Raw genomic sequence first — 27,866 nt, 5'->3', positions numbered from 1 at the left:
GTTCCAAGGCCTATGGGCCACCATCTTTTTTATGGTGCAATTACTAAAAGCCAATCCCTTCTCACATTTTTTATTTCTAAAAAAGCCTTGAAATCTGGCACCTTTATGACTAAAGCTTCCCAAAGGAAGCACTACAAAATCGATATCTGAAAGCAGGATGCTTCTGCATTTTTTGAAGTAAAAGTTCTCTGCAGTCATTAATAGACATGATTCATCTGATGACTCAGAATTTGTGCAGCTGGTCCAAGGCCTTTTCAGAGACTGAAAAGTGCTGCTTTTCTCTCCTTCTCTGAAGAAGTGAGTCTTTTCTCAGTTACATGAAGCACCTCCTGCCCTCATGTCAGCTTCTTCATTTAAAGAGGTTATATTCAGAACATGCAACAGCAATGAATTTGATTTTAAAGATGAATCAATACAAAATTTGACCTCCATTGGTTTTCCCAATGTGCATTTTGAAATCTTTGAAATGTCCTTTTGTTTACTGGAAATGCAATACATGGCAGAACTATTGTGATACACACGCCAAATGACTTTGAAATAATGTTTCTCCATTGTTTTACTGTAATTAAACTTCATTAGTCACCTAGATAATCATGCTATAATTTCATGTTCGTCTCATGTTTTCAGGAGCTTCATACTTAATTATTTGAAGTTCCTGAATCAGATACATTCTCTTTACATTTTGGTTCAAGTTTTTTAAACAAGCAGAGCTTACATTTTCTATGATGCATTTAGGTTTCATTTTCCTTATAAAATTACAGTCTCATCTAGGACTTTAAATGTTAATAATTCAGCCATTGCTTTTGAAGGGGTTCAATGGCTCCATTCGCTCATGATTTAAATAGTTAATCTTCAACAGTTATTCTCTTTTGAGAGTTTGTAGCTGTGCTATTCCTTTCCCATTAATTGCTGTCATAGTAAAGATTCCTATCGACTGGAAGTACTTTGATTTTATTCCCCATGGTAACTGTTTCTTATCCTCACAAAATCTTGTGGGTTTGTGGAACATGAAAAATACACTTTCCTCAGAAATAGTGACAAAAGAGAAACCTTCATCAGAATTTGAAATTTCATTATCCATACTAATGTAATCTAATATAAGGCCCATCCCTCTGAAATCCCTTGTTTCACTTGCAGGAAGTAGCAATGCTGTAATCCCATTTCAGGTTTAGTGCTGGCAGCAAGAGCTGGGACATCACGTAAATGTTTATGTTTCAATATTTCCTACTCTAAGTGGCTGTCTATACCAAGGAGCCAGCCCTTCTTCGATACCTGTGTCACCCTGGAAAAGTTGCCCAGGCCAGAACTAATTCCATTAGTGTTTGGAATGCTATTTATAAGCCTGCCTTCGGTGGGATGACTTTATTAATTAGATTGGGGGAAGGCTGAGGGAGGGAGAGAGGCTCATTTCACAAGACCATTGACATGCATTTCCAGAAGCAATGCTTCTACTTAACACTATGCTCAAAAAGACTGTCAATTAAGGCAGAAATCTGGGTCAGTTTGCAATAAGAAAAAAAAACAAAAACAAAAACAAAACATATCCATGCTGTCTGCAGGACCCAAAGCATAAACTTTTTACAGGGTAGTTCTGCTGCCACATGTGCTTGAACATGCTAACAAAGCCCAAATCCTTCGTTCTCTAAATCCAAGAAAAGGAAAGAGCTTTAGCACTAAAGCTTCTAAATCAAACCCTAATCAAACCACCACCTTCCTCCATTATCACACACCCCAAAGACAGAAGGCTAAATCCTTATATTCTGTTTGTTATGAAGTCAAACGAAAGCAGAAGGGTGCTTCTCTCCCCCTTATTTACCCCAAATGCTTGATTTACTCTGTGCTGTAGACTGGGAGTGGAGTTTCACTTACCAAACCCATTTCCTGTGCCTCACTAAGTCCTGTGCTGCTCTGCTCCCTCCCCACTGCATTTAATGGTCTCCCTGAGCCATGGTGTCCTGCTCTGCTGCCTCTGAAACCAGCCCATCACCACTGCCAGCTCCAGAAAGTGAGTAGCTGGGAGCAATAGCAGTGTCTTGTCAGTAATACATCCATTTTGGCAACTGAGGAACTTCTGTTATCTGTTTAACAAATCAGGGGACTGGTTATTGTGCAGGCTTATAATAAGAACTCATCTGTGCCAAGCAGCCAAAAGAAACTCAGCTTTTGTGCAGGATGTTTACTTTTATCAATATAACCTCCTGACAGAATCTCATTCACCACTGGCATCCCAGCAGCAATTACATTTTTCATCTTGGGTGGGGAAAAAGAAGCTTTCAGAGGCTGCCTATTCATTTGATGGATTTGTACAACCCAGGACAATTTTGCAATGCAGAGAAAACTACAGAGCCCACTTCTGTGTCCGTCCTTGCATAATCCTTTACGGATATTTAAATGTCTCTTTCAGAATTCATTATGTCTTCATGTGACAGTTTCATGCTCAGGAGTACAAACTCCTCCACCTCTAGTGCTTGTGAAGGGCTACCAGGAGATTGTACATGGGGAAAATTTGACTTAAAAATAATAAGGGCAAACCACACGGCTCATGTACTCCTTAGAGTCAAGAACTGCAATTAGTAACAGATTTGCTATGCAAACACCTATGAGATACCAAATGGGTGTCTGTTGGCCATCAGACTGGGACTGCCTGATTCATACTGGAAACCCATTTTACAAATACCTTACAGAACTGAAGTCTCTTCATCCCATAAAGAGTAATAGGTTAAATGTCTTATTAATCAGGCCTTGGCTGTTCATGTTCAGTACGTTGCTCATTCCAAGCACACTACATGACTGGAGGGCTCCCCAGCAGGGATGCACTCAGTAAGAGAAGTTCTTTCACCCTTCTTGTAGCCCTGACTCATTTATTAAAATGCATTTTTGGCCGAGTGCACAATGACGTATTCCTATTCTTAAGAATGTTTTAAATCAAAACTAATTCAGGTACTTGAAGGTTCTGGTTTTTCTTACTTCATAAATAAGAGTAACCAAACTAACAATGTTTTTGCTTCTTTAATCTTGCATGCTGAATGCCAATTTTTAGGATTTAGACGTAATGGTTCCTCGGTCCATAACAAGGGGTTTCTTTTATTTTGATTTTTTTTTAAGGCACTCTGATTCATTTGATTATCAAAAGCAATTACAGAGATGAATTCAACAAGAGTCATTGGTACTAAAATTATGTTATTGGTTAGGACTGCTCTAAAAATACCTGTGCTGAGTAATTTACTGCTCTCCTTAATAGATACAGACTTCCAGCAAAAAATCTTCCAGTTTCATCACCACTGTCATGATGGCTGGGGTGCTCTTAACCTGGTTCCACTCAGCCAAGCTTCATGATATGAATGTTCTTATTTTCATTCAAAGTAAACAAGTCTGAACAGAGATTTATTTTTTTTTACTGTATCTGGAATCTGTGTATCTTTGATGCTCCAGCAATAGGAAGTTACACTGGTTTGAGATCTGTGTCCACAGAACAAAGGTGGAAAAACAGGCTTTGAAAACTGTGAGGAGAAAAACTCTGACATATTTGTGAGTAGTCTAGATCAAATGTCCAGGGCAGCATGGAAGGAAATTAAAACAACAATAGCTTGGGAGAAGGCAGAAGAAAGAGTCAAAGAGGAACAGAGGGAATGAGGGGAGATGGAGACAAGATGCAGGACCTCTGTGTACACCCCTGAAGGTGTCATTTTACAGGAGTCAGCCCAGCTTTTTGCCAGAACCACAAAGCAGCCAGCCTTCCAGTCATGGTGTACACATTACATGTTCCAGAACATTTTTATAACCTGAAAGTGTAAATTACTAGGGGAGTTGCAGAGCCTGGGTGGGTGTGTGGTACTCCACAGGAAGGCAGCTACATCACCACCAAGCCCTACCACAGTATAAAGCCAGGATACTGGAGCAGTGCTGGCACTGCAGCTGTTGGAACACAGCTATGTGCACACCTGGGCTCTTCGGCAACGTCCTCAAACTTTGCTCCTTTTGGATTAACAGATAACATAGGCAATATGAAACTTCATTACCAGTGACACTGCTAAATCATATGACAGATTGTACAACATATTAACAGTGATACCTCACTGAGATTAATGGGAGTATTTCTCAGGGAACTATTTGTCTCTGCATTTCAGCTCTCCTTTCCAGCATGAAGCTCTGCCCTCCTCTTTCAGAAAAGCTGAGCAGCTGTCTGCAGAAGTCTTCTGGCCCAGTCTCACCTATCCTAGCAGCAAGCAAGCCCCTGCTGGAGAACAAAATCTGCAGTTTGTATCAGAACTTATTTTTTACTGGAACTACAGACACAGGGGCAAGTCTTGCCACAGCAGTTTACAAAACTGCTAGCACTTAATCCTTTGCTCGCTGCTGGCACCAGGGGAACAGTTGGTGGATGGGACTGAAAGCCATGAACAGTCAGACTGAGCCTGACATGCAGCCAAGCCGTGACACTCACACTTCCCTGTGCTGGAGGTGGTTACCTGGCAGAGGTGACACATTTAGCTTGGGAGACGACTTACAAACCATTGCACAGCTGCCAGCAGATCCTGTCTCAGTCCTACCATGAAAGGTGTTGACACTGGGTATGGTTTATTTGTCTAAACTCATGGTTTGTTTTGGTGTGCCTCTACTAATCACTTTTGTTGAGAGCTGGAACTGTTCGAAATCCCACTGCAAACAAGATATTAGATAGAAGAATAGCGTAAACAGAATATTCTCCTAATTCATGCCCCAATTTGTACTGTACAAAGCAACACCACGTTCACTTTACAGAAAAACGCTTGACATGGTCCTTTCACTTAGTGAAATAACCCTTGCTTGGCAAAGCTAGGTTTGAGTAGGTGAGATGAGGGTACAGAGACGGGGGGACGTTTTATCACAAGCAGTATGGCCACTGTAAGGTCGATTCGGAGCGGAGTAAATGATCCCACATGCAGGTTTATGTGACAGCAAAGCCACGGCGTTTTGCGGCGCTCTCCTGTGCCACCCCGGGACGGATCCCACGGGCGGGCGGGTGAAGTCATTCGGGTCAGTCTGTGCCGAACCCTTCGTAGAAAGGCTCCTACAGCTCACGGGCTGCCAAGCGCGTTGTCACCGCCGAGCCCTGCTCTCCGATGGATGAGCCGAGACAATGGCGATTGAACCGCTGCCCCCACCAGCCCCTCGGTGCTGCTCCGTCCCCTGCGGGGCTGCGGGACGAGCTGCAGCCGGGCCCTGGGCACCGCCGGGCCCTGGGGCACCTCCATCCACCGCTCCGCGGAGCCGCGGCTCGGCCGGGCCGCCCTCAGCAGCCAGGCCGCGGCTCCCGCTCGCATGGCGGCAATCCCCCCTGCCCCACTCCCCGCTCCCTCCATGCCAGCAGTCGCCCCCAGTCCCATTCCCCAGTCCCATTCCCCGCTCCCACGCCGGCGCTCTCCGGTGCCAGAGCCGGCCGGGCCCATCTCGCAGCCAGCGGTGCCCGCGCTCGGCGGCGGGGCCGGGCCGCGGTGGGCGGGCCGGGGCGGGGGCTGCGCGGAGCCAGGGCCGGTTAAAGCGGCCGCCGCCCGCCCGGCTCCGCGCTCAGCCCGCTCGGCGCTCGCCGTCTTGCGTGCCGCGGCCTCTCGGTCGCCAATGCGGGCCCGGAGCCCGGCCCGAGCCGCCCCCGGAGCCGCCCGCAGCCCCCCGGCCCGAGCCCCCGCCCCGGACCCATGCGGCGGCTCCGGGAGCGGTTCCGGAGGTGAGCTGAACGCGACCCCCGGCGGGGACGGGATCCCCCTCCCTGCCCCAGCCGCTCCCCGCGGGGTGCGACCCCCGGGCGGAGTGAGCGGTGGGCGGGGGAGCCGAGGGCGGGATCCCGAGGGCTGCGGGCGTGTGGGGGGTGAGCAGGGTCTTTTGTTTGTGTATTTGTTTGTTCATCCCCGCCGTTAAATGGGTGAAGGTTCGCGCATCCGGCCGTGTGTCACATCGCGGGGCCCGACCTGTGGCTCCTGGGCCGGGCTGGGTCAGCACCCATCGCGGGGCCGTGGAGCTCCTTGTTCTGCCTCCGAGAGCGCTTTGAGTGCCGTGGAACCACGGAGCGCTCTGGGTTGGAAGCGCCGTAAAGCTCATCTCATTCCACCTCCTGCTATGGGCAGGGATACTTTGCAGTAGACCAGGGTGCTCCAAGCCCTGTCCAACCTGGCCTCGGACGCTTCCGAGGATGGGACAGCTGCAGCTTCTCTGTGACAGGGCCTCAGCATCCTGACAGGGAATAATTTCTTCCTGCTATCTAAGCTAAATCTATGCTTTTCATCTTAAAAAACAACCCACATTTAGCTTAAGATGCTGCCCATGTTCACGGGGAGGTCGATTGGGTAACTGCAGTCGTGGTTCCTGGATAAACATCTGCGGGCTTGGGTTCTTCATTGCCCAGAGTCCAGATGCCGGGCTGATAACTGTTGATGGACAGCCCATTTCCTGGTGAGGCCAGCTTCGCAGCGGCTTCCCTGACCACGTACCTGCTGTAGGGCTGCCCTGCTCTCCTTTCACCAACTTGCTCAAGAAACTGAAACCTAAGTATTAAAAGGGAGATAAAACTGAAAGAGAAAAACGCGAATTTTTCATATGAAAATATGAACTTGTGGTCAGACGTGGTTTCTGTGCTAGCCCCCACCTCAGCTGGCTGGTCCCTTGTCCCTGAGCTCACATGTGCTGCAGCACTTGGGGTGACTTGTGATTGCTGCCCACTCTTTGCTTGAATTGCTGCCTTTCGTGCTTGCCAGAAGGCTGAAGAGGCTTTGGGGAGGTCGGTGGATTGCACAGACGCTTTTTTTTCCATGACCCAATCTATGTATGATAGCAGAGTTGTTTGTGGATTCTCAGAGTATTGCGGGTTTCCTTTTATCTTCTGTATGGTGCTGTAAGTACATGAACCCTCACACACCATGTGATTTCACTGATATTTCCAAATAAGGGAACTGCCTCTGCACTGATCTGAATTATTTCTGTGCCTCAGATGTTCAGTGATAGTAAAGGTTATGTGACCAATTGCACACCACAGCTAGATACTGTCAAATCCAGGAAGGAAGGTGCCTAGTGCAGAGGAAGATGGATCTACTTTTAACTGAATGAATTTGTAAAGAGGAAATACCAGCCAATTTGGTCAAAGCAAGCAAGCTTTTTATAAATCCTTTAGTTTCTGTTCAAAATCTAATCTAAATGGTCATCAGGAAAACGTAGTGCAGATACGTTTTGACCTGCTTGTATTTTTTTTTTTTGTTTTCCTCTTGAAAACAAAGAGCCTAGATAACATCCTAGATACTGAAGTATATATTTAGATAATGAAGCAATTTTAAATCCCATTTGATGTATGCTACTGCTGGTTTTGTGGAGTTATGCCCACGTTGTTGCAGTTTCTCATATGCTGTTATTTGTGGTTTATTAGGTCTAAATGGTTTATCCTGCTGCTGGAAAGCACAAAGAAAGAAAGAAAGGCACTAAAAGGGGGAATGTGCTTTTAAGCTGGTAAAAGGAAGTGTCAGGTCTTTTGAGCTGAATAAAGGAAATACACTTCCTGAAAAGACTAAAAAAAATCCAGATCTTTGAGGCCATTATCAGTGCTTGCTGTTTTTACTGACATTTTGCTTCATGCTTAAAACAATAATTCATTCAGCAGATGGGATTCGTCAATAAGGCAAGATTTTATTTCCCTTCTGTAGTTTGGGGTCTAAGCTCACTGTGATGCCAGACAAATGCCATACAGATATGTGCAATGGATTTGGGGGTTTGTAATTTGTTTTTCTAAACTGGCTTTGCATGCAAAGACAAAGCATTAAGGACCCTTGTACTTTCCTTCTGCTTTGTCTCCCAAATACTATCTTCTCTTAGCTCTGGAATCTCTGGGAAACGTACAGCATCTGTTCCTTGGAAAATAGGAGCTTGAGATTAGGGTCTGTCACAAAGGATGGATCAGTCTGTATGTCTAGAATTTAAAATATTTGAAGTATTTCAAGATCAAAGATCAAGTAGTATGAAGGGAGGGGTATGAGTTTCTTCCCTCTTGTTTTAAGGTGCCGTACGTCTCTCTCAGTACCTTTTTTCTGCTTATATTGGGAATATGTTCATCAAAGGTTTGTTTGCTGTGAAATTCTGAGTCTTGAACAGATCCTGAGCATTGAGAATTTAAATTGTGAAAAGGAACTCACAGCTCAGTTCAGTGTGAAAGCATTCTGCTATCCTGGCTGGCTGCAAGCAGTTCTTAGTCTCTTAATTTCAGAAATTTCTTATTCTGGTATTGAAGGCATTAGTATTTTGTCTTTGATATCTTGGATTGTCAGTATCTTAAATGGAGAAGTATTTATGCATCCTTGTTAGATGTGCTGCGTGTCTTGTGATTAAATGACTCTGGTTTCACCAGATCTGCTATTAAAGAATGCATTAGAGATTTGTTAGAGAATCCAAAAGGCTTCAATTAAAGACATTTCCTGTAAACTGTAGTCTAGTTCAGTGGGACTTTATCAGACTGTCCTGCATTTGATAATAACCTTAATGGCTGTGTTATAGAGAGCCTTTGTTTAGGAGTTGAGAGCATCTGAATGCTCTTTACTGAGCTTCCACTTCTAGGGGGTGAGCCACAATTATCTTTTCCAGGAGAGGCAAACATGACCTGTAGATAGGAGGAAGAACAATGTCCCTGTGTTGCAGTATTCACAAGGCAGGAAACAAGAAGCATCCATTGTTGGTAGTGGCATGGGGTTTATTTGTTTGTTTCTTTAAAGCTGTTTGGCCTCTAGAACGTGAATAAGTCTTCAGCCACATTTTCCTGCCTTTGTGTTGCAATGTCATACGTGTCTATAACTGCAGGACAGTGTGGCTGACGTTAAAAGTTCATGTCAAAATAATTTTCCTGGTTTTGATGAGCACATCAGTAATATCAGAGAGCAGCTATTTTCAAAATTCACATCTGTTTCTTAGGACATTAAACCTAAACTGTCAAGCTGGAAATGAAACAAACTCCAGAGAAGCACTGGCTGGCATTATTGCCCTTCTAACCACCTCATTAATGATCCTCTCTGAAGTTGTTCCTGATAAATAAATAGTTAATAAATAGTTTATAAATAGTTAATTATCAAAAGGCAGAGGGGAATAACTGAAACTTTGCTTTGCTAAGACTGTTGCCTCTGAGTAGTGACCTGAACAAATGCTTTCCAGCATCTGGCATCAGGGTCTGCAGCCTGTTGGAGGTGATCCCTCTCAGAAGGGAGAGGTGCAGTTCCATCAAATGTGCAGCAGAGTTGGTGCTGGGGCATTGAGATCCATTTCTGCAAGGCAGAGGCAGAGCTGAGCACCTCCCCTCCTGCCAAAACACACTGGTGGTGTTGGTGTTACTGGTATAAACACTGAGGTGAAGGGGGTGGGTGAGGTGTTGCTAATGCTGGAGTTCTGCTGGAGCTCTCTGGTCCAGAATATTTGCATCATTCCTGTGCTGCCACAGGGAAAAAAGCCCAACTCTGTGTGTAGGTAACACAGCAAGGATAGATTTGTTACTGTCTTTGTGTTCTGTTCTATGGCTAATAAACGTCTTTCAATTAATTGGAGGAAGAGATCCTAATTTCTAAAGTGTTTGTTCATAATTCTAAAATCTAACATTATTCCCAGATCCAATGTGATTGGTTTAGAAAGATGCAGAGTATTTCCTACTGAAAAGAAGGAAAAAAAAAATTGAAGTAGTCTAGTGTTGGATAATAGAAGATCCCATTAGGAGGCATCAATTATTTATAGATTTTTATATCATAATAGTATCTTATATAGAAATTTGGAACAACAGGGATTATAAAGCTGCTACAGAGTATAAGCTTATTCCTTTTGGTTCTTCAGGTTTGAGGGGTTTTGGCTTTTTTTTTTTTTTTTTTTTTTTTTAATTCTTGTGAGACTTCCAAGGTACCACCACACAGCAATGTAATAATATTCTAGATGTGATAAGTGAAAAGTTTCCCATGACTTTGACTTTATGGAGTTGAACAAGGACAGTCCAAGCCTGGCCACTCGCTGAGCCAACAGATGCTTTTATTTTTAAACGTTTTCCTAACATGGAAGCAGAACTGAGCAAACGGAATGTTCCATCTTCAGAGGATGCAGAGATGGTGTTCAGCAGCTGTTGAAGACATACAAGCACTGGGAGAAAAGTAATTTTCCAAATCTTCTGTGAGCCTTTGTGATGACAGTGTCATTGTCTTCTTGGAGAGGAGAGCAAGGTGCCATTTGCCACTGACAAAGGAATTGCCATTTTTAACCATATATTAACTGTAGGGTTATTAATTTGCTAACGACCATTTATGTTCTGCGTCTGTGAATTAAATCCACATTTTTCCTAGCCTTTATACCAGCAGCAATGAAACTGTTTATTGAAATTGCCACTGTCTGGGGAAGGTTCATGACACTGTGTTATTTTCCCAATGTTGCTACATTTTCATCTATCAGTTTAGAAAAAAAATTGTTTACAGGTCACATTATAAATCAGTCAAGAAAACCAAGTGAAATATCTGCTTATGTCAACTGTAAGATTTGGGTTGGATTTTTTTAGTTGTTTATTTTTCCCTGGTTTGAGGTTGGCCAATATTTTATATGTGTCATAAAAATAGGACTAATTTTTATTTAAACCGGGGGGACATGGGGAAAGTTTGTCTTAACAAGATTTTTGTATAAATCTGGGTAACAAAGCTGCTCTCAGTTCTAAGCATACAGACACGTTCTGTATTTCTTGTAAAGCTGTTCCTGGCTTCTTGGATATCTGAGTAATTGTCAGTGCATAGTTTCAGAATAGCCTGGAGTAAACTGGAATTATTGGTGAAAAATAATCACTTTTACAGGACAGTTGACAGTGCTGGGATAACAGACTAGAGCTGGAGAAGTTCACAGCTTTCATGTGACTGTTGCATATAGGTGTTTGCTGTCTTTTACAGGTGTTCTACACAGATTTAAATTGAGTCTCACAGAAACAGCTCAAGCATTTGGGTATTTTAATACACTTAAGTAAAACATTTGCATTGGCAAGTTCTTCCAAAACTTTCTCAGGTTTCATTGTATTCTGTTCAGGTTGCATGGACTGCATTTGATGGGTTTGTGTGTTTGTTAGAACGTTTGAAAATTCTTAGAGAAAAAGGTGGAATGTCTGTGACAAACCTTTGAAATGTTTCCTCTTTGGAATTGACCATTAGAGTCTCCTTTCATCATCTCTGTGCAGTAGATGTTTGGATCTTGGTTACAGGCAGGAGATTGGAAAAATTGAGCCACTTCACAAGTATTGCTTGCTATAGGAGTCAAGAAGTCAGTGCTCAAGTGTTGCAGACTGGAATAATGCTGCACTTTCAAGAACTTCTTAAAAGAAGAATAACTCCTGGCAGCTATGATGAGGTCCTTATTTCAAGAATATTTTGAGTTCTTGCTATGTAATTTAAATAGGAAATAATTCATTCTTCATCTCAGCAAACTGTCAGAGAAGAGGGAGTCTGACTGCTCTGTGTGATCTCTTGGTTAAAGATAACCATCCCTTGCACCAGGCAGTCACAGGAATTTATTTAACATCTGTGTCTGGTAAGAGACTTTACTTGGGAGAGCCTGCAATTTAAATCACAGTTACTTTGAACATGTCTATATTTATAATTCTTAACATAACCGCGTTGGAAATATTCCCTCATTTCCTTCATGACACTCAGAGAGATGTTTTAGTAACTTTCCTAAAAGTACTTCTTAATTCTTCAACAGGTTCATGAACCACCCAGCTCCAGCCAACAGCCGCTACAAACCCACTTGCTATGAACATGCTGCTAACTGTTACACACATGCAGTAAGTACACTCCTGGCTTCTTTTCCTATTTTTTTTTTTTTAATCAGATATCTCAATAAATTTTGGTGGGTTTGGATTGCTAAATGCTTACCTTTGCATCACTGTGTTCTTATGTACAGCCTCTGTGCATATAAGCATTAACTGTAACAGTCCAGAAAATGAGATGTTTGGTAATGTTCTGGATCTCTTGGAGCTCCAGATAATTCATAAGATTCCTTTTCACCAGTGTTACAGGTCTTTAACTTGATATTTTCCATCTGTTCAGTCAAAGGATGCCTGCAGTAAAGGGGGTATAGGCTACCACTAGTTAGCCTGCAAGGTGGATTTCCCAGGTCTGTGCTGACATAATATTGTGCAAATTGTAAAATGGAAATATAAGAGAGATTTAAGCATGTGAGAAATGGGAAGGCTTCATCAGACTGTCTGTGAGTATGAGCTACAGGACCTGGAATGTTTTAATTCTATTACTTACTGACTCTTCCAGAAATCTGCTATTTTGCAAGAGGCCCTGATAATACTGAAAGCCCTGCTGAAATTTCCAGTCTTTCCTTATTTTTGTAATGTAAGGAATTATTCTAGATTTGAATATATGGCATTCACATAAAGAATAACAAAAGCTGTCCCCTTTGATTTTTTTTTTTCTTCCTTTTAGTAATTAGGAAGTTTAATTTGCTGTCTGGCACATTAAAAAGGACTTAAAAATGTGTTTGTTTGCTTTTTGAGATAGCATTTGCCCTTTTATAAAAGCAGCTTGTGCGTCTCCTCAATCCCTCAACTCCAAACATCTGAAGTATGTTTGACTTTGTCCTCAGCCCCTTATCTCCAGTGTGTCTGACTGAGCTGCAGATATGAAAGCTCTAAGTAGTGCCCAGGACTCTTCAGTTCTACAGGGAGCTGTGTTCTTAAGGATCCCTTGTGTGTGTTTCATAAATAACCAGTGTACAGCTCCGTGGTGCTGGTAAAAACAGAATCACCTTGGTTTTGCATGTAGACACAAAGTTGACTGAAGCTTCTGTGTTCTCAAGCCAAGGGTCTCATGTACAGCATTATGTAAATATATGCTTATTTGCCTAGGGAATGAAGCAACATTCTGTTAGTTAGCACAAATATGTAGTTTGTCTCATAATCCTTGTGCAAATCTTGTTTGCTCTGGCCAAAAAGTTAGATTTCAAAATATCTGGCAGACATTGCTGTGATCCTTAGCAATTTCAGCATTCACCTAGTTGAAAAACAGGCATGTTTTACTCCTGCCTGTTAGCAGGAGTTGACAGCCAAGGTGGATCAGTGTTTTCTGGTAGGCTGCAGTTTGTGGTGGAGCTGTATAATTACTTTCTGAGAAGTCAGACTACCTGCTAAAACCTACGATGGGCTGTTAAAATAAGTATGCAATAACTTCTCAGCAATATTTAAAGTCTTGTAATGGGAGTCTAAGCTGGGAAAACACAGAAGGAGCTGGGGGGGAATGTTTTCATCTCCTTTTTGTTGCAAACATACTAAATGTTAGATGGTCAAATGGCTGAGCCTTTGCTGCTAGATTACAGTGTGAGTTTTTGATTAGACATTGATGACTCTACAGAACAGAATTCAGCAATAGTTCTCCAATATATTTTTATTCCAAACTTTTATTCAAAATTCATGAAGCTGTTAACTTCTGCTTTGAGTATGGCTGTACTTCTCAGTAGGTATCCCATCTGGTTTTGGACTTAAAAATACATGGAAATCAGTTTGTGGCAGCTGCTTAATAAGAAAACAACAACAACAACAACAAAAAGGATAAAGGAGAATATAGAATCCCAGGTACAACTCTTTGGTACAATACTTAAAAGGTAGCTTTGTGTGGCATAGTAAGGTATCTTCAAATTTGTTACTTGTAAGGCTATTTTAAATGTCTTCCTTTGGGGGTTTTTTAGCTTTAAATGAAGCATTGATTGCCTTCAGACACTGGCAGAAAGGAATGGCAGCAAAGTATTTGCAAACAGACAGAAAAAACTGCTCTCTGTATTCAGAGGAACAGGAAGGAAACAGTGCATGAGAAAAGCAGAGGTTGTGAGAATTGGAGGGGAGAGATGGCTTTTTCATCATGAAGCTTTCTGGTGTATGTAAGTAAAACTCAGAATTTAGACATGGCTTGCTTTATACTGCTTTAAATGTTTCTTTCAACTGCCTTAAGGAGGAGTAACTATTCTTAAAATTATAGTCTATATTCCAGCTTAGGTCATTGAAGTGCATGGAAATACAGAAGTAGTATAAATATTAAAAAAATGAGACTTGGAGAATTTCTAAAGGCCATTTGAGCATGGAAGAAGAGGTCATCAAAATTTCAGAAGGGCTCTCCTGGTGAAAACATCTCCATTCCCACTGACTGGTATAAGCAGTTTCTCTGCTCTCTGAGTGTTGCACAGCCCAGGTTGCTTGTGGGCCTCCCACTCCATATTACTGGTCTCCTAAAATTAGGGGAAAATGGAAAAGTTGGGAGAGATGGTAACAGTAGTGTGCACTTCTGGAGCAGGCAGCTGGAGATGGGCACAACCTTCATGGTTCCCTCCAAGTGTAACATTTTTTGGGGGTGGGACTGGCAGCTTCATTGTTCTTTCTGTTGCCTTCCTTTCCAAAAAGGAAGTTTGTGGACCATCTTTGTGCCTTCAGTGTTTCCCTCCCAGTGAGAGGCTCCTGGGATTGCAGCAGTAGCACCACGCTCTGCTGCAGTGACTCGTGCATCAAAGGGCACTGTTGCTGCCTGCATGATGTACAAGGAAAATAACTTCATTTTCCAGGGATGTTATATACAAAAGAAAAACTTCCAACAAGATGTTAAAGCTCTCCGTGGCAGAGACTGTCTGGAGAAATATAGAAAGAATACAGGTAAAATACTGGCCAGTAGAGCAGTATCCTAAGGAACCCCAGACAGGTAGAAGATACTGGATATTTTGCTGTAAGTTGGTAACCAGAGAGTGTAATTTCCCTAAAGTGACCCTGATCGGGTTCAGAGCTGATTGTGTCAACCTCTTTCCTTGTGCTTTAAGGCTTTTTGGTCATTGCTGTGATAGCAGAATTTGTGGTAGTTGGTTTCCCAAAATATACCACCCAGAGGTTGTGCTGAAATCTGAAATTCTGAAAGATTACCACCTGTAGATGTAAATTAAAAACATATTTTAATCCTTTATCTTCCTCCTTATTGCAAAGTGTTTTTAACTTCTCATTTTTGTTCTGGCATTTTTCTAGAAAGCTTAGGAAACTGTTGCCTTCTCTCTTGTTCTGCAGATCCCCCTTCCTGCCCCACTTCTAATGCAGCCAGGATTAATCAAGGTGCTAAAATTAGTAAATTTGCACATCACAGGTCTGGGTTTGCTCGCAGTACATTAAGTTACTGGGTTGGATGATATTCACTTGGAAGACTTGCACTCCATGATGAAATAAGCAAAGATTTTGTGACTTGTAGCTGGAGTTTGTTTTTTTTTAAAGGAGTATTGGCAACTAAGAAATGCTTTGTCATGCTGTAAAATGACACAGCACAATCCCACTCATTCTGATAGTTCTGATTCTCTGACTGCTTTTTTGGTAAATTCCTCTCATTTGAAAGAGCTGATTGATGGCTTTTTCCATTCTGAAAACTGGAGATTAAAATCCAATTCTTGTGCAAATGATTTTTTCAAATAAACATGGGAAAATCTGCCCTTTTTTAATGAACTAAAGTTTTGTATTTCTTTTGTAAGATGGATAAAGCCCATATGTTACCTGTTATGGCATTGCCATCTAAAGAACTTCCATCCAGATGGCTGCAGCAGCAAGGTATCATTTCTGGATTTTGTATTTAATCTAGCTGTTTTTGGCCAAAAAAAGGAAAGAGTAATAAAACATCTCTTGTTTTGTCTGACTGTTCCCATGGTGCCCATCAGGCACGGAGAAGAAAATGGTTCCAAAAAGAACACTTAGAAAAAAAGAGTCAGTCCTTCTCATGAAGTACAGTGCTGTTCCCTGGGAGAGGTAGAATTGTTCTTTAAAGCAAGACAAGGCCAAAAAAGGGATGAAAGTCTTCATTCACGTGCTGTACTCTTGATTGTGAAGGTGCAAAGAAAGAGGTGATAAGATAATTGCTTCTTTGTTTGAACTGTATCACTTTATACACAATAATTACTGGGAAAAGTGATTGACACTGAACTTTTTTTGGCGCATTTGAGCATCCCATCTCACAGCTTAGTTTGTGAAATATTTATATGAGGAGATCAGTAAAAAGCTGGGGTCTCTGCCCAGAAAGGCAGGTTATTCTGTGTAACATCTAAATCTAAAGCCTGAAGAGTGCTCTTTCCTTATGAAGTGGTCTCTGTCAGAGTCCCTGAGCAGCTCATGCCTAAGCTGCTAAAGGAAATTAGTAGGAATTCACTATTTTACCTGGTATTGATGGGTATTTAATCTCTCTGAAACCTTTTAGTTCTCTGTCACATTTAGTCAAAACTGAAATTTGCAGGGAAGGGAGCTGAGGAATGCAGGTACAGTGGGACTGTACAGCTTGGAGTCCTGGCTATACCACCATTTCTGGGGCTGCAAAATCTAAATGAAACAGCTGTCACATCTCATCAGTTCCTGCCTGTCCCAGGGGCTTCAGCCACACTTCATTCACACTGTGTGTCATGTGTGGAAAACAGGAGTGACTGATCTCCTGAGGAGTGACACATTTCAACCTTCCCTGAATTTGGGAGCTCTCCAGAATGTGTGCATGGAAACTTAGGGTTGGTGATAAATGAGAAGCCAGGCTGGAAGACTATTTCTGGCCTTAAAGTGCACCAGGTCAACTTTACAAAGCTCAGGAAGTGTTTTCACCTCTAGTCCCAGTGCTGTGAATGTATCAATGCCATACTTCTCATTTCCATGGCTCTACAGCTTTTGGCACAACTATACTAAATTTTGCAAAACGTAAGGAAATTTAATAGTAATGAAGCTACTACAGCTGATACACTTCAAAGCCAAAGGAAAAGCCACTTGTTTTTTGTTGTTATTCTCTGGCTCAACTAGCTGCTTCTCAGATCCATTCAGTTTGCTCTGCCTCCTCTGCACTGAGCAGAACCTTGATTTCCTCTGGTATGTAATTAGATCAAGGACAGGCAGGTCAGGCTAGACTAGAACTTTGCATTCTGAGCTATCAAACCTGTAATGCAAAGTGGCCAGATTTGTTTAAACATTGGCTTTAAACTGGCTTTATTGTTTAACATATGAGACTTGGGTTAAATGACCAAGAATTTAACCAAGAAGCTTATTTGCAATTCAGGGGAACAAATTAGCATCTTACACAGCTGTAAGGCCTGGAAAGGAATTTGTGCAGTGTTTGTAACTTGGAAGGCCGACCTGATAGTGGAAGGAGATGGGTAGAAGTCTCTGAGTTAGTGAGCTCTCTTCTTTAAATACTTGTTGGACATAGGTTGTTTTTTGGGTTATTTTCTCCTTCCCTCCCCTTCTCTTTTTCCTTTTTCCTGAAGGAGATAGAGGTACATCACCTCTTCTGGAAAGGAGTGTAATTTTAAATGTATGTGAAGCCTGCAGCCACTTTTTGGATGCTTCATGTAAGCATGGTAATTTTCTAATGATGATTGAACAGGGCCTGTTTTGGAAGAAGTGTATTGAAGATGCTTGAGAGGGAGGTGGGAAGGAAGACAGAGTTGGACACACTGCATTAGAAGAACATCTTTGTGCATTAAAAATCTGTTCATGTGAGAAGTTTGCAGCTAATTTATTTATGATAGCTTAAACCCAAGCTCCACAAAACTGTTGCTTAATTTTTACAACTACATCTCGCTAAACGCTTTGTTTTTTCATTTGGGATTCAGGTTTATTTTGGTCTGTCTTGGGTTCTGTGTCTGTGCACAAGAGGTGGCTTAAATTCAAGCCTAGAGTAAGATCAACGTGGTTTTAAAACATGAGGCAGAATGTGAAAATAAAACCACTGCTAATACTTACAAAATTAGACAGAAGAATTTGCTGTCATGGCTGGAGGACAGCCTTCCCTGCTACCATGGGGGGCGAGAAATTTAGCAAAACCAGATCTAACCTATGCCTGAGACATTGTTGAATTTCTGGTACTGATGTCAGTTTAAAACTAAAGGACAAAACTCTCTCTGGCTGGAGCCGAGCTCTGCCCGCTGGTGCTGCTCTGTGGGTGGCACCAGGGCAGAGACCTGACAATGGCCTTTTGTTTTGCCAGTTCCTCATTGTCCCTGCCATCGTGGGCAGTGCCCTCCTGCACCGCCTCTCCGACGACCGCTGGGAGAAGATCACAGCCTGGATGTACGGGGTGGGGCTCTGTGCCCTCTTCATTGTCTCCACTGTGTTCCACATCATTTCCTGGAAAAAGAGTCACTTAAGGTACCAGGAGAAAATCCTTCACTTTCTCGTGATGTTTCCCCATTGTGTTTCTTAGTCAAAACCAATTTTACAGGAGGTTGGAGTGGTACTTTTCTACTGAATCATGATTAAAGCACCCTTGATTTTTTGGAGGAAATAGTGAGCCAAGCTCATGTACCAGTGAACTTGAATGTCTGCTGCTTTGTCACAAAGAAGATGTGTTTTTGTAGGCCCTAGTGGCTCTTAATCCAGAAGCAGAATGGGAAAAACATAAGGTAAGTGGTTGATGGATAATATCCCATTGCAGGTATGAAGACACTGTCTGGGGCTGTGGCATGCTCAGTGCTTTGAGGAACACAGCTTTTGCCAGTGCCCAGCTAACAAGCAGGAAACCTCATTGGGACCAAGGCAGCAATAGCAAAACTGACATGTGATTTATTTATTTATTTTATTTCACTGATCCCTTGTAAGACCCCTAAGTAATTCTGGGCCATAAATTGGATTTAACCTGTAGTCACTAAATAGTAACAGTGTCTGGATTAGTTAGAGTTGATGTGACAGGGATGCAAGGTGGGATGGAGGAGGAGAGAGGACTGGAGAAGTGCTCAGCTCTTTTGTGTCTCAGTTACTCCACATGGTTTTAAGAGGGATAGAGGCAATGGTATTTTCCCCAGAGTGGATCCAAAAGCATGTGAGGAAAATGAGATGATGCAAAAAACTTTCCAAAATGTGTCGTGGTGAACTGTTGTGTCTCTTTCTCCCTAGGACAATGGAGCACTGCTTTCACATGTGTGACAGAATGATGATCTATGTCTTCATTGCAGCATCCTATGCACCATGGTAAGAAATGGGGACCACAGCTGCAGAGTCAAAGCTTTTCCAAAGTAAACAGTTTGTCATTGCAGCTTTCCAAAACTTATAGATGTTTTCTTGGATGCAATTGACCACATCCTGTGTTGTGACAAACATTGTAATGTCATCTTCTGGGCCTTGCTGAACAGAAAGTGATGCTAGAAAACGTCAGAAAGTAGTTTATTTATATTCCACACACTTCTGTTCATGCTTTCCACCCATCAGTGAAAATACCTACTGCCTCTCTGTGGATAGAATGTCCCAGTGTTTGTTCCCCCACCATTCTGCAGCTAAAGCTCTAGTATTTATTTGTTTTTATTAATCCCTACTGCTCTTGTGTCAGTGTAGTCTGTTCACTCATCTCTTTTGTCTCTTGGAATCTTTGTGCCTCCAGGTTAAATCTCCGTGAGCTGGGACCTCTGGCATCTCACATGAGATGGTTTATCTGGCTGATGGCTGCTGGAGGAACCCTTTATGTATTTCTCTACCATGAAAAGTAAGAATTATTCTTTGCATTTAACTTCAGACTGAAAATTATCCTCAGAGAACAAGACCAAACTTTTTTTTGTTGTGTTGGAGATGAGGTACCAAGGTTCTCGTCAAATAGGAAAATTTAAGTTGCCTCAGTGTTTTATTTTCACTGGTACTTACTGCAAGTGAAGGCATCTAGGCAATATTTAGAGAAGGTATTGCCTGCAACTCTACAATGCAGAGATAAACACTAGTTTTATTTTTTTCATAAAACACTGGTTATCTATCTGCATGAAAAGCTTTCTGAATAATGACCCCATACCAACACATAACTTAAATTACTCTTTTTTTGCTGTAGAAGAAAATGTTCATCCTTGTGTACACCTCCTTAAATGACTCAAATGGTTCCTTTTTAGGTATAAGATCGTTGAACTCTTTTTCTATTTAGCGATGGGATTTTCTCCTGCTCTGGTAGTGACATCCATGGTAAGGAATGTGACTATTAACAGTGCAAACAAACAAAACTTGCTTTTATAACCAGCTTAAATTCCAGTGCAGCTCCTTCCTCTGCAGAGATGTTCGTTTTAGTACACTGTACTTGTAAACGTTCTCTGCAGAGCAACCAAATACAACCAGTTATAATTTGGATTTGTAATTCACATTTCAGGGAAGTGCTGCCTTGGTTTGTCCCATCTGGGCTGCATTGTGTAGATAGAGAGAGCCTGGGTTTCTTAGTGCATCTGAAAAGCATCCTACTCGAAACCTTTTTGTAGTTACACATTTTAAATAATGGTGATTAACCCTCTCTGCTGCTAATATAAACCTGAGACATTTTCAAGTTAATGCCTTAATTGGCTGTATGGAAGTCTTGCTGGGAGGAGCTGCATCAAACTCACACTTCCACAGAGTAATGTGGTTTTCTTTGTCTCCGTGATTGTCTGTCAGTGATGAAGCAAACCATCAATCTTGGTTTAGTTCTTGAGTCGTCCCAGTGTAACTTCTCTAGTGCTATGGGGACATAGCATATAAACACATTATTGTGCATTTCACAAAGTGTAATATAAATACATTGCATTTCTCACTTGTCCATCTGTTCCACCCAACATTTCCTGAGCTGCCACAGCCAGCCCCCTTTGCCTGGGGGAAGAAGATCACTTTGTATTTTATCCATAAATACACTTTGCCCCTTTTATACCCTGCCCTGTCCTTGTTCCTTGGCAGAGCAACACGGAGGGACTGCAGGAGGTGGCCTGGGGAGGTCTGATCTATTGCCTGGGTGTGGTGTTCTTCAAGAGTGATGGAGTGATCCCCTTTGCCCACGCCATCTGGCACATCTTCGTGGCCACAGCAGCTGCTGTCCATTACTATGCCATTTGGAAGTACCTTTACAGAAGTCCTGCAGACATCATTCGTCACTTATGAGGTTTTGTGTGTGTCTCTATAGCTATAGAGGTATATACAAAAAAAATAATCTGCACTTGGCCTCTGTAACAGTATTATTTGACTTAAATAATCTGGGGGAATTGGAAAAATTGCACAGCAAAACTGCACTGACTTTGGTAGTTCTGTGAACACAATTACTGTGAGCTGATGTTTGTGTCCTGCCATTGCCCATCACATGGCAAGTGCTGTAAATAACCAAGATACTGTACTGCAGTAACCAAGGGTCCATTCCACGTTAGCAGAACTGGCTACCTGATGTTTACAAACAGATTTTGTACGCTAGTTTAATTTTACAATTTTTAACTACGTGAATTTTTTCTAAATTAGTAATTCAAATGGTGAAGTCAGTGCAATAGTGAAAACGTAATGCTCTTGACCTGAAATTGGTTTCTATCACCTTTCCACAAGTCATTTCTTAAACATGAATCAGAGACAACTAATCTACTTTTACCACTCATTATCTTGGTATAATGTGACTTTTATAGAAACTTTTTTTGTGTTTTTTGTAAACTTTAAAAGTACGTTTATTGAACTGAAGACATACGACTGTCATCTATGCAGTTACTCATGTTGCAAACTCTTGCAAGAAATGGTTACATTCCACACCCTGTCCTGAGGAGGGAACCTCTTCTGAAGGTTGTGTTGCAGCTGTAATTGTAATAACCACTTCTACAAACTAAAACCGAAATGTGATTCTGCCGAGTTGTAACATGGCAGCATTCTGCTCATTTACAGTACCACTGAACCAGACCTTGAGTTGGCATTATTTGTGATGAAGAGCTGTAAAAGGAATAGCTGAGGCGATTTTTCTCCTCCAGGTTCCCTGCGCTGCCCGGGGTGGGGGCTTGTGTGGGGAATATCTCCCATCCAGGCCAGGGTCACTCATTTCCCCAGCCCATGCACACACGTGTGGCATTGAGGCTTGGATTTCCAAAGGCACAAGAACTGACTGGTCCTACCAGCTTTTGGTGGGGTGGTTCTGCTGGGAAGTGCAGGTGGGAGCAGCAGCAGGGCACTGCTGAGTACCCGAAGGTCAGGGTTCTTCACAAGCACAGACTGGCAGGGAGCAGAGCTTGGAGAACGTGGCAGGGTGTCACTTGTCACCCTGGGACTTCACAGAGAGTCCAGCTGGTCTTTGTTGCTGTCTGTCTGTGCAGGAAATCCAGCTGTGGTAGCAAGTCATGATTGTAGAACATGTGCTCTAATGACCAGTGTAGAAGAGTTATTGTAATGCTGTTTGTCCAATAACTGTATCCTGTCCCACTATGTAATGAATGTCTTATATTAAGATTGACTTTATGCTTTTTCTAATTTACTCCGTTTTTCATGTCAGTATTTAAAAACAAAACCAAAATGTGTTGCCTTTTTCAGATTTTGTTCTGGATATTGCCTGTCTGCAAACAATAACTAGCAAGATAGGGATGTTTTAAAGGTCCTGTTTCACTCAGATTTGCCAGAGGGTTGCAAGTTTTAGAATATTTGCATTTGTATAGGGAATTTACCAGAGGGACAAACTTTAAATTCAAGACATGGAAGAATTGCTATGTGGTGGTAGTAGGTGATCAGAGAAGTGGCAGCACCACAGAAAACTCATGAACTGCCCCAAAAGAAAGCAAAGGGAACAGCTGGGCAGGTGATTCTGCTACAACAGTCTTGCACATTTGGATGCCTCAGTTTTTTAACATTGTGTCTATTTTAATATTTTCCACTTTTTGTGAATCCATATATTCTGTTGAAATGCAGTACTGCTAAAACCACTAAAATACGTGTAAAGGTTTTCTGTAGTCAAAAGTTAAACCATTGCTTGAAAATGTTTGTTTTAATTTAAGTTAATTTTTCATGGCATTTGCTTTTTTGGAGTGTTTGAAATGGTTTTTAAAAAGTTTAAATTCGCCAAAAATATTTTGAATTACTGTATTCTAGTCAATATGATATTGAATGTACTAGACTAACAATAAACATTTGGTGCAATTTGGGAACTCTTGTATTCTTGGTCGTTGTTTTGTTTTTTGTTTTCCCCTCCATTACTTGGGCAGGGCAGTGAGGCCCTGACACTGTGGCCACTCCTGGCAAAAGGGACCCTGAGCTGAAGCTTAGGACCTTCATTCCTCAGTGAATGCTTTAAAAATAGTAGGAAAGATTGCAATCCAAATTATTAAATTTTTAATATGGAAAATATATATCTTGGTTAATATTTAGAACTTGCTTTTCTCTTTTACAGTTCTGGGTCAATTTTGTTATACCATTATATATTGGGAATTTTTTTTCAGCTTAGAACATTGAAATACATAATTTTGCTCCTATCCCTGGAGGAGTATCATTGCATAAAATACAGACAAGCTGAACTAAAAATGTGTTTCTGTCTGAAAAGCAAGCATATCAAATAGTCTTTTCTTTTTTTCCCTCCATCTAAATGCAGCTCTTGAGGCTGATTCCTCTCAGGAGTAAGGATAGTGCTTTTTCCAGTAATGCTTGCTGCAGTACAAAGATGGGATTTCTTTGTCTTCCCCAGGCAAATGCTTTTAAAAGCACTTGCTTCAGTATTTTCTGTGCCTCTAGGTTTTAGAAGTGCAACAAGTAGGCTGAGTCTAAATGAAACAGATAACAAACATTTCACATGAACCTTTCCAGATGTCTGGGATGCAGCAGGTATGGCTGTTTTTATCCAGCTTTGAATACTGGATATATTCTTAGGTCATGTTTTTATAACACAATATCCTGTGCATCAAAAAAGAATTCTATTAAATGAAGGGCTTCATTTAAGGATTTATCTTAAGAGTGCTCTTTTGAATTGTATTGGTTTAAATTAAACAACAAGGAATGCACAAAGACAGTGTTCAGTGTTCTTCCTGTTAAAAAAAAGAGTTCTAAAAGCAGGCTGCTGTTCCAATCCTGTCTGCTCCACATTCCCCTTAATTATTTGTGACTGTGCTGAGAAATTGTGTTGCCATCTCCCAGTTCTAGGTAAGTAAGGAAGTCCTTTCCAGAGAAGCTTGGAGTGGCTTTGTGGATCCCTTCCAACCTGGGATATTCTATAAAATGCACATTGTTGAGGCTGGAATGAGCAAGTGAAAGAGAAGATACTAAATTTTTTCATAGTTTGGTTTGTTTTTTTTTTTTTTTTTTCCTTGCTTAAATGCCCCTCCTGCTCAAAACCTCTACACAACTCTTTACTTGGCTCTGGTGTGTTTAGCCAAGAGATGTCCCTGAAGGCCAAGGCTGTCATGGTCATATCATGTGCTTGACTAAATCTTTTCTCCATGCTTTGCTATTTTTAAAGAGCACAGGATATTGGTGCTTTCACCCATCAATAGGTGCCATAAGGTTAAAGCTAAAATCAGCTGACAAAAGAGTGATGAGGATGGTGTGGCACAGCTGGCTCTGGGGTGTGGGGGCTTTCTGCCTTTCCTTTCTCAGCCTGTGCCAAGGAGCACTGTGCTCCAGCAGCCAGAGGCTGCTCCTCCATCCTGCTGCTTGGGAGTGTTGCAGTCATCATTTGTCAGAATCAACTCACCAACCACTGTTCCAGGGAAGGACACAAGACACCTGAGCTCTTCTCTAGAGGCTGTTGGAAGTGTTGGGATGCCTCTAACTTGGCATTCCCAGCACTGCCCACACGGCACAAGCAGCAGTGGTGTGCTGGCACTTTCCCTGGGGCTCAATACCCCCAAGCTGCTCAGGTGGGAGCTTTGCAGCCTGCCTGGAGAATTCAGCAGACAGCAGCTATCCAGCTGCAGCTGAACACAAAGAGGAGTTCCACTCACAGGTCAAAGCCCCAGGGAAAGCAGGGCTCTCTTGATAGAAGAGTTTTCAGATTCCTGTTTGGGTAGTGTTTGCTGGATGGTGTTTTGGTACTGGACTGGGTGTCTGTCACTGGGTTCTTTCCACCCCAGGCATCCTCCTCCTCTCTGTGGTGAGCAGTGAGGGTGGCAGTGCTTGTTCCCTTTGTAGAACCAGGATGCTTGCTCCTAAGGACAAGCTGGGGAACCAAAATCCTGTTGCAAAAGGCTGGCAGAGAGGGCAGTTTTATAACATAAGTTACATCATTGGCTAATGGAGCTCATGGGCTCTCAGAGGGATCTGTTCAGATGTCTCTGTTGCTTAGCAGCCCCAGCCTTGCTGGCATGGATTTGAGTGTCCAAATCCTGTAGGTGCCTTGGTAAATCTCCCTTAAATTTTCAGAGGTGAAAAGCTGTTGGTAGAGACTGACTGAGAGAGTGGCTTTAGCTGCAGCAGGCACCTCCTCACTGTCTGGTGGGTGGTGCTGGCTTCCAGGAGAGGCCCAGAGGTGTGACCAGAAGTGACATGTGGCTCCTGTGACACAGCCAGCCAGCAGCTGAGCCACTCTCCAGCAGGACATTCAGAGCAGGATGTTTGGATGGGGAGCAGTAGTTATTCTGGATGTTGAAATACTGAAACCCAACCCACAACACCCAATGAACAATGGGGAACCTGTGGCACTTTTGGTTTCAACCTGCAAGGATTTGGTAACACCTTAAATGCTGGAGGACTGAACATTGTTGCTGTGGGAGCTCAAGTGCCTTCTCTAATCAAAACCCATGAACGTGGGAGGCTCAGGATTGATCCAGGAGGGGAATATGGATTTTTTTTAATTAGTATGTTTGAACAGAAATGGCTTTTGTCTTGAAGCTGGTGGTGGTGCTGAGCAGCTTAATCAGCCTTCTGCCAGAACACCGAAAATAAAGGCTGAAGGGACTGTGAGATAATTTTAGCCCCTCCTCTGCCTGCAGGCAGGATGGATTCTGCCTGTCAGTCCTGTCAAGCTTGTTCTAAAGAGCCTCTAATAATGGGGATTTCACAATCCTCCCAGGCAGTTTATTTCAATGTTTCAGCCGTTGCCCTCTTGATTTTTATTTCTTTTCTGGCTGTCCAAGCACTGTTTTCTTTGCTGTATTTTAAGCCTGTTGCTCCTTGAACTGTCTGCAGCAGCTCAGAGAAGTGCCCTTCCAGGCAGGTTTTTTGTAGCTGGAGTTTCACTTCTTCCCTTGATTTCTTCTCCCCCAGATTTAAACAAACTCAGTCCCTTCCATCTTGCTTCCCTGCCACCTTGTTTGACAGAACCAGCAGGGTGTTCCAGGCTCCAGACACTTTTCCCAGCTGATGATGTGACAAAGGGACATGAGAAATTAGTGACAGTGCAGAAGGAGGGAGAGGTGGAAGCAGGAGCTGTAATCCCATGTTTCAGGAGTAGGGCATCAAGAGAAATTTACCCCAAAACCAGCACACACAGCATCCCAGGAAGGCAGCTTTTCCTTCTTGGTAGCAATGAGGAACAAAGACACACAGACCTCCTTCTTGCTTGCTCCCAATATATCTGCATGGTGGTTCCAAGTTGTTCTAAAATATCCTTCCTCCATAATGTTCATGGTATGGCAGCAATAGAGGGTGCAATCCAGGCACTTTGCCCATCAGGGCCAAGAACCAGCCGGAGGTGAGTGCTCTGTCTAGGGCACTGCATTCCTCCCACCCCAGTTAGGGTCGAGGTGGGGTGAATTGTGGGCCAGTCACTGAGCCATTCACTGCTTTGAATGATGGACACATCAGCTCTGGCATTGACAAGCACTTTACATTTTCTGCCACCTATGCTGCATACCAGGGTTGGCTGAGCTGTTGTGATATAACTTGTCCAAAAAATCTGTGGCTGACCTGTGCTGCCAAAGCCACCTGTGCCCGTTTACCCTCACTGCCAGGGGTTTTGTTGGAAAATGGAACAGGTTGTGCTAAACACTGACCTGCAGGTACAAACCAAGGTGGCACAGGGATCCACAGCATAATTTGCATTTCACCCTCATAATCAGAGTCGATAACACCAGGTAAGACAAAAAAACCCAACTTAGTGGTGGAAGAATATCCAATTAACAAGCCATGTTTCCTCCAGGACCACTGGGACCTCAGAGTGGGGCAACCAATTCCTCTGCAAGGTGGGCCCAGGGCTGAGACACAGCTGAGCAGGGGGCTGTGTCCTTTCCCAGGGGTGATGTTTCTGTCCAGAGGCTGCAGAGGTGGAGAGGGAAAACAGGGAAGGAAATACAGGTTAGAGGAGTTGGGTTGCTGGACCAAAGCCCTGATCACAGTAAGTTACCTGTGCCTGGTTTCCTCCATCCCAGGTGAAACCTGGCTGTTGGGTGCTGTCTGCAGGTGGGGCCATTCTCACATTTCAATTAAAATTTGGTCTGTGAATGTGCAAAACGATGGAGCATCATCCTTTAAGCCCGAGTGTGTTTGACACTTCCAGACAGCATCTGGAGCACCTTGGGCACCCTCTGATGTCCCACGAGTGGCACAGGTGAGGTGACACTGGGGACTCAGGTGTTCACAGGTCTCACCTGCAGCAGCTGCACCGAGGGAGGATAAAGGGGATGCTCAAGAGGAAAAGCTGGCGCTGTTCTGGACCAGATGTCGCGCTCGGGAGCCGCTCACAGCTCTTGTGTGACCTCTTGTGTTGGCTCAGAAGGGCTCTCGGCATCCCCACCGTGGGTCTCTCCCACTTCCCCACCCACATCTGCATTTAGGGAATGATTACGTGTTAAAAAACAAACAAACAAACAAACAGATACGCTGGGGAAGTGCAGCGGTCACAGTCACAGTGACAAATCCTATTTATTCCCTTTAAATGCAATGCCAAGGGCTTGCTTTTTGCTGTCCGGGCTCGCCGTGGCTATGGCTGTGTCTTTATTTGGCTCCCGAACAGATTTTAAACAGCTGGGCAAGGGTGATAGAGGATTTTAAAGATTCTTCAATTCTCACAGATTTCATGAGAACTGGGACTTGGGTAGAAGAAGTTCAAAGAAACAGCAACCCCAGCCCTAGGGCAGGGTCGGATGCTCCAGAGCTGGGGCTGTGCCTGCCCAGGGGAACACCTCGGGGCTGCACTTTTCCACTCTTTTTCAACTTTTAAATCACGGATTTTCTGGGATCGTTTCATCCATGAATGACCCCAGAACTATTAAATCCA

At 42.9% G+C, this 27,866-nt stretch overlaps 1 protein-coding gene across 1 annotated transcript; it reads left to right on the top strand.

Annotated features, from left to right (window-relative positions):
* Positions 1 to 5,675: 5,675 nt before the first annotated feature.
* Positions 5,676 to 20,869, top strand: MMD (monocyte to macrophage differentiation associated). The gene is made up of 7 exons (XM_062506409.1): positions 5,676 to 5,704; positions 11,710 to 11,791; positions 17,985 to 18,145; positions 18,890 to 18,964; positions 19,371 to 19,472; positions 19,864 to 19,933; positions 20,669 to 20,869. Exons 1-7 carry the CDS (start codon positions 5,676 to 5,678, stop codon positions 20,867 to 20,869), a joined length of 720 nt encoding a protein of 239 aa, XP_062362393.1.
* The last annotated feature ends 6,997 nt before the right edge of the window (positions 20,870 to 27,866 follow it).

Source organism: Cinclus cinclus, chromosome 20, assembly GCF_963662255.1.
Source record: "Cinclus cinclus chromosome 20, bCinCin1.1, whole genome shotgun sequence".
NCBI lineage: Eukaryota > Metazoa > Chordata > Aves > Passeriformes > Cinclidae > Cinclus > Cinclus cinclus.
The sequence above is the reverse complement of the archived record's forward strand: the minus strand, read 5'-3'. Positions and strand labels throughout refer to the sequence as shown.

Bases quoted from the DNA above. Each gene is read 5' to 3' on its own strand.
- MMD (XM_062506409.1), top strand. From the start codon at position 5,676: ATGCGGCGGCTCCGGGAGCGGTTCCGGAG. The intron at 5,705-11,709 runs GTGAGCTGAACG...ATTCTTCAACAG, and splicing joins CTCCGGGAGCGGTTCCGGAG to GTTCATGAACCACCCAGCTC. The intron at 18,965-19,370 runs GTAAGAAATGGG...TTGTGCCTCCAG, and splicing joins GCAGCATCCTATGCACCATG to GTTAAATCTCCGTGAGCTGG.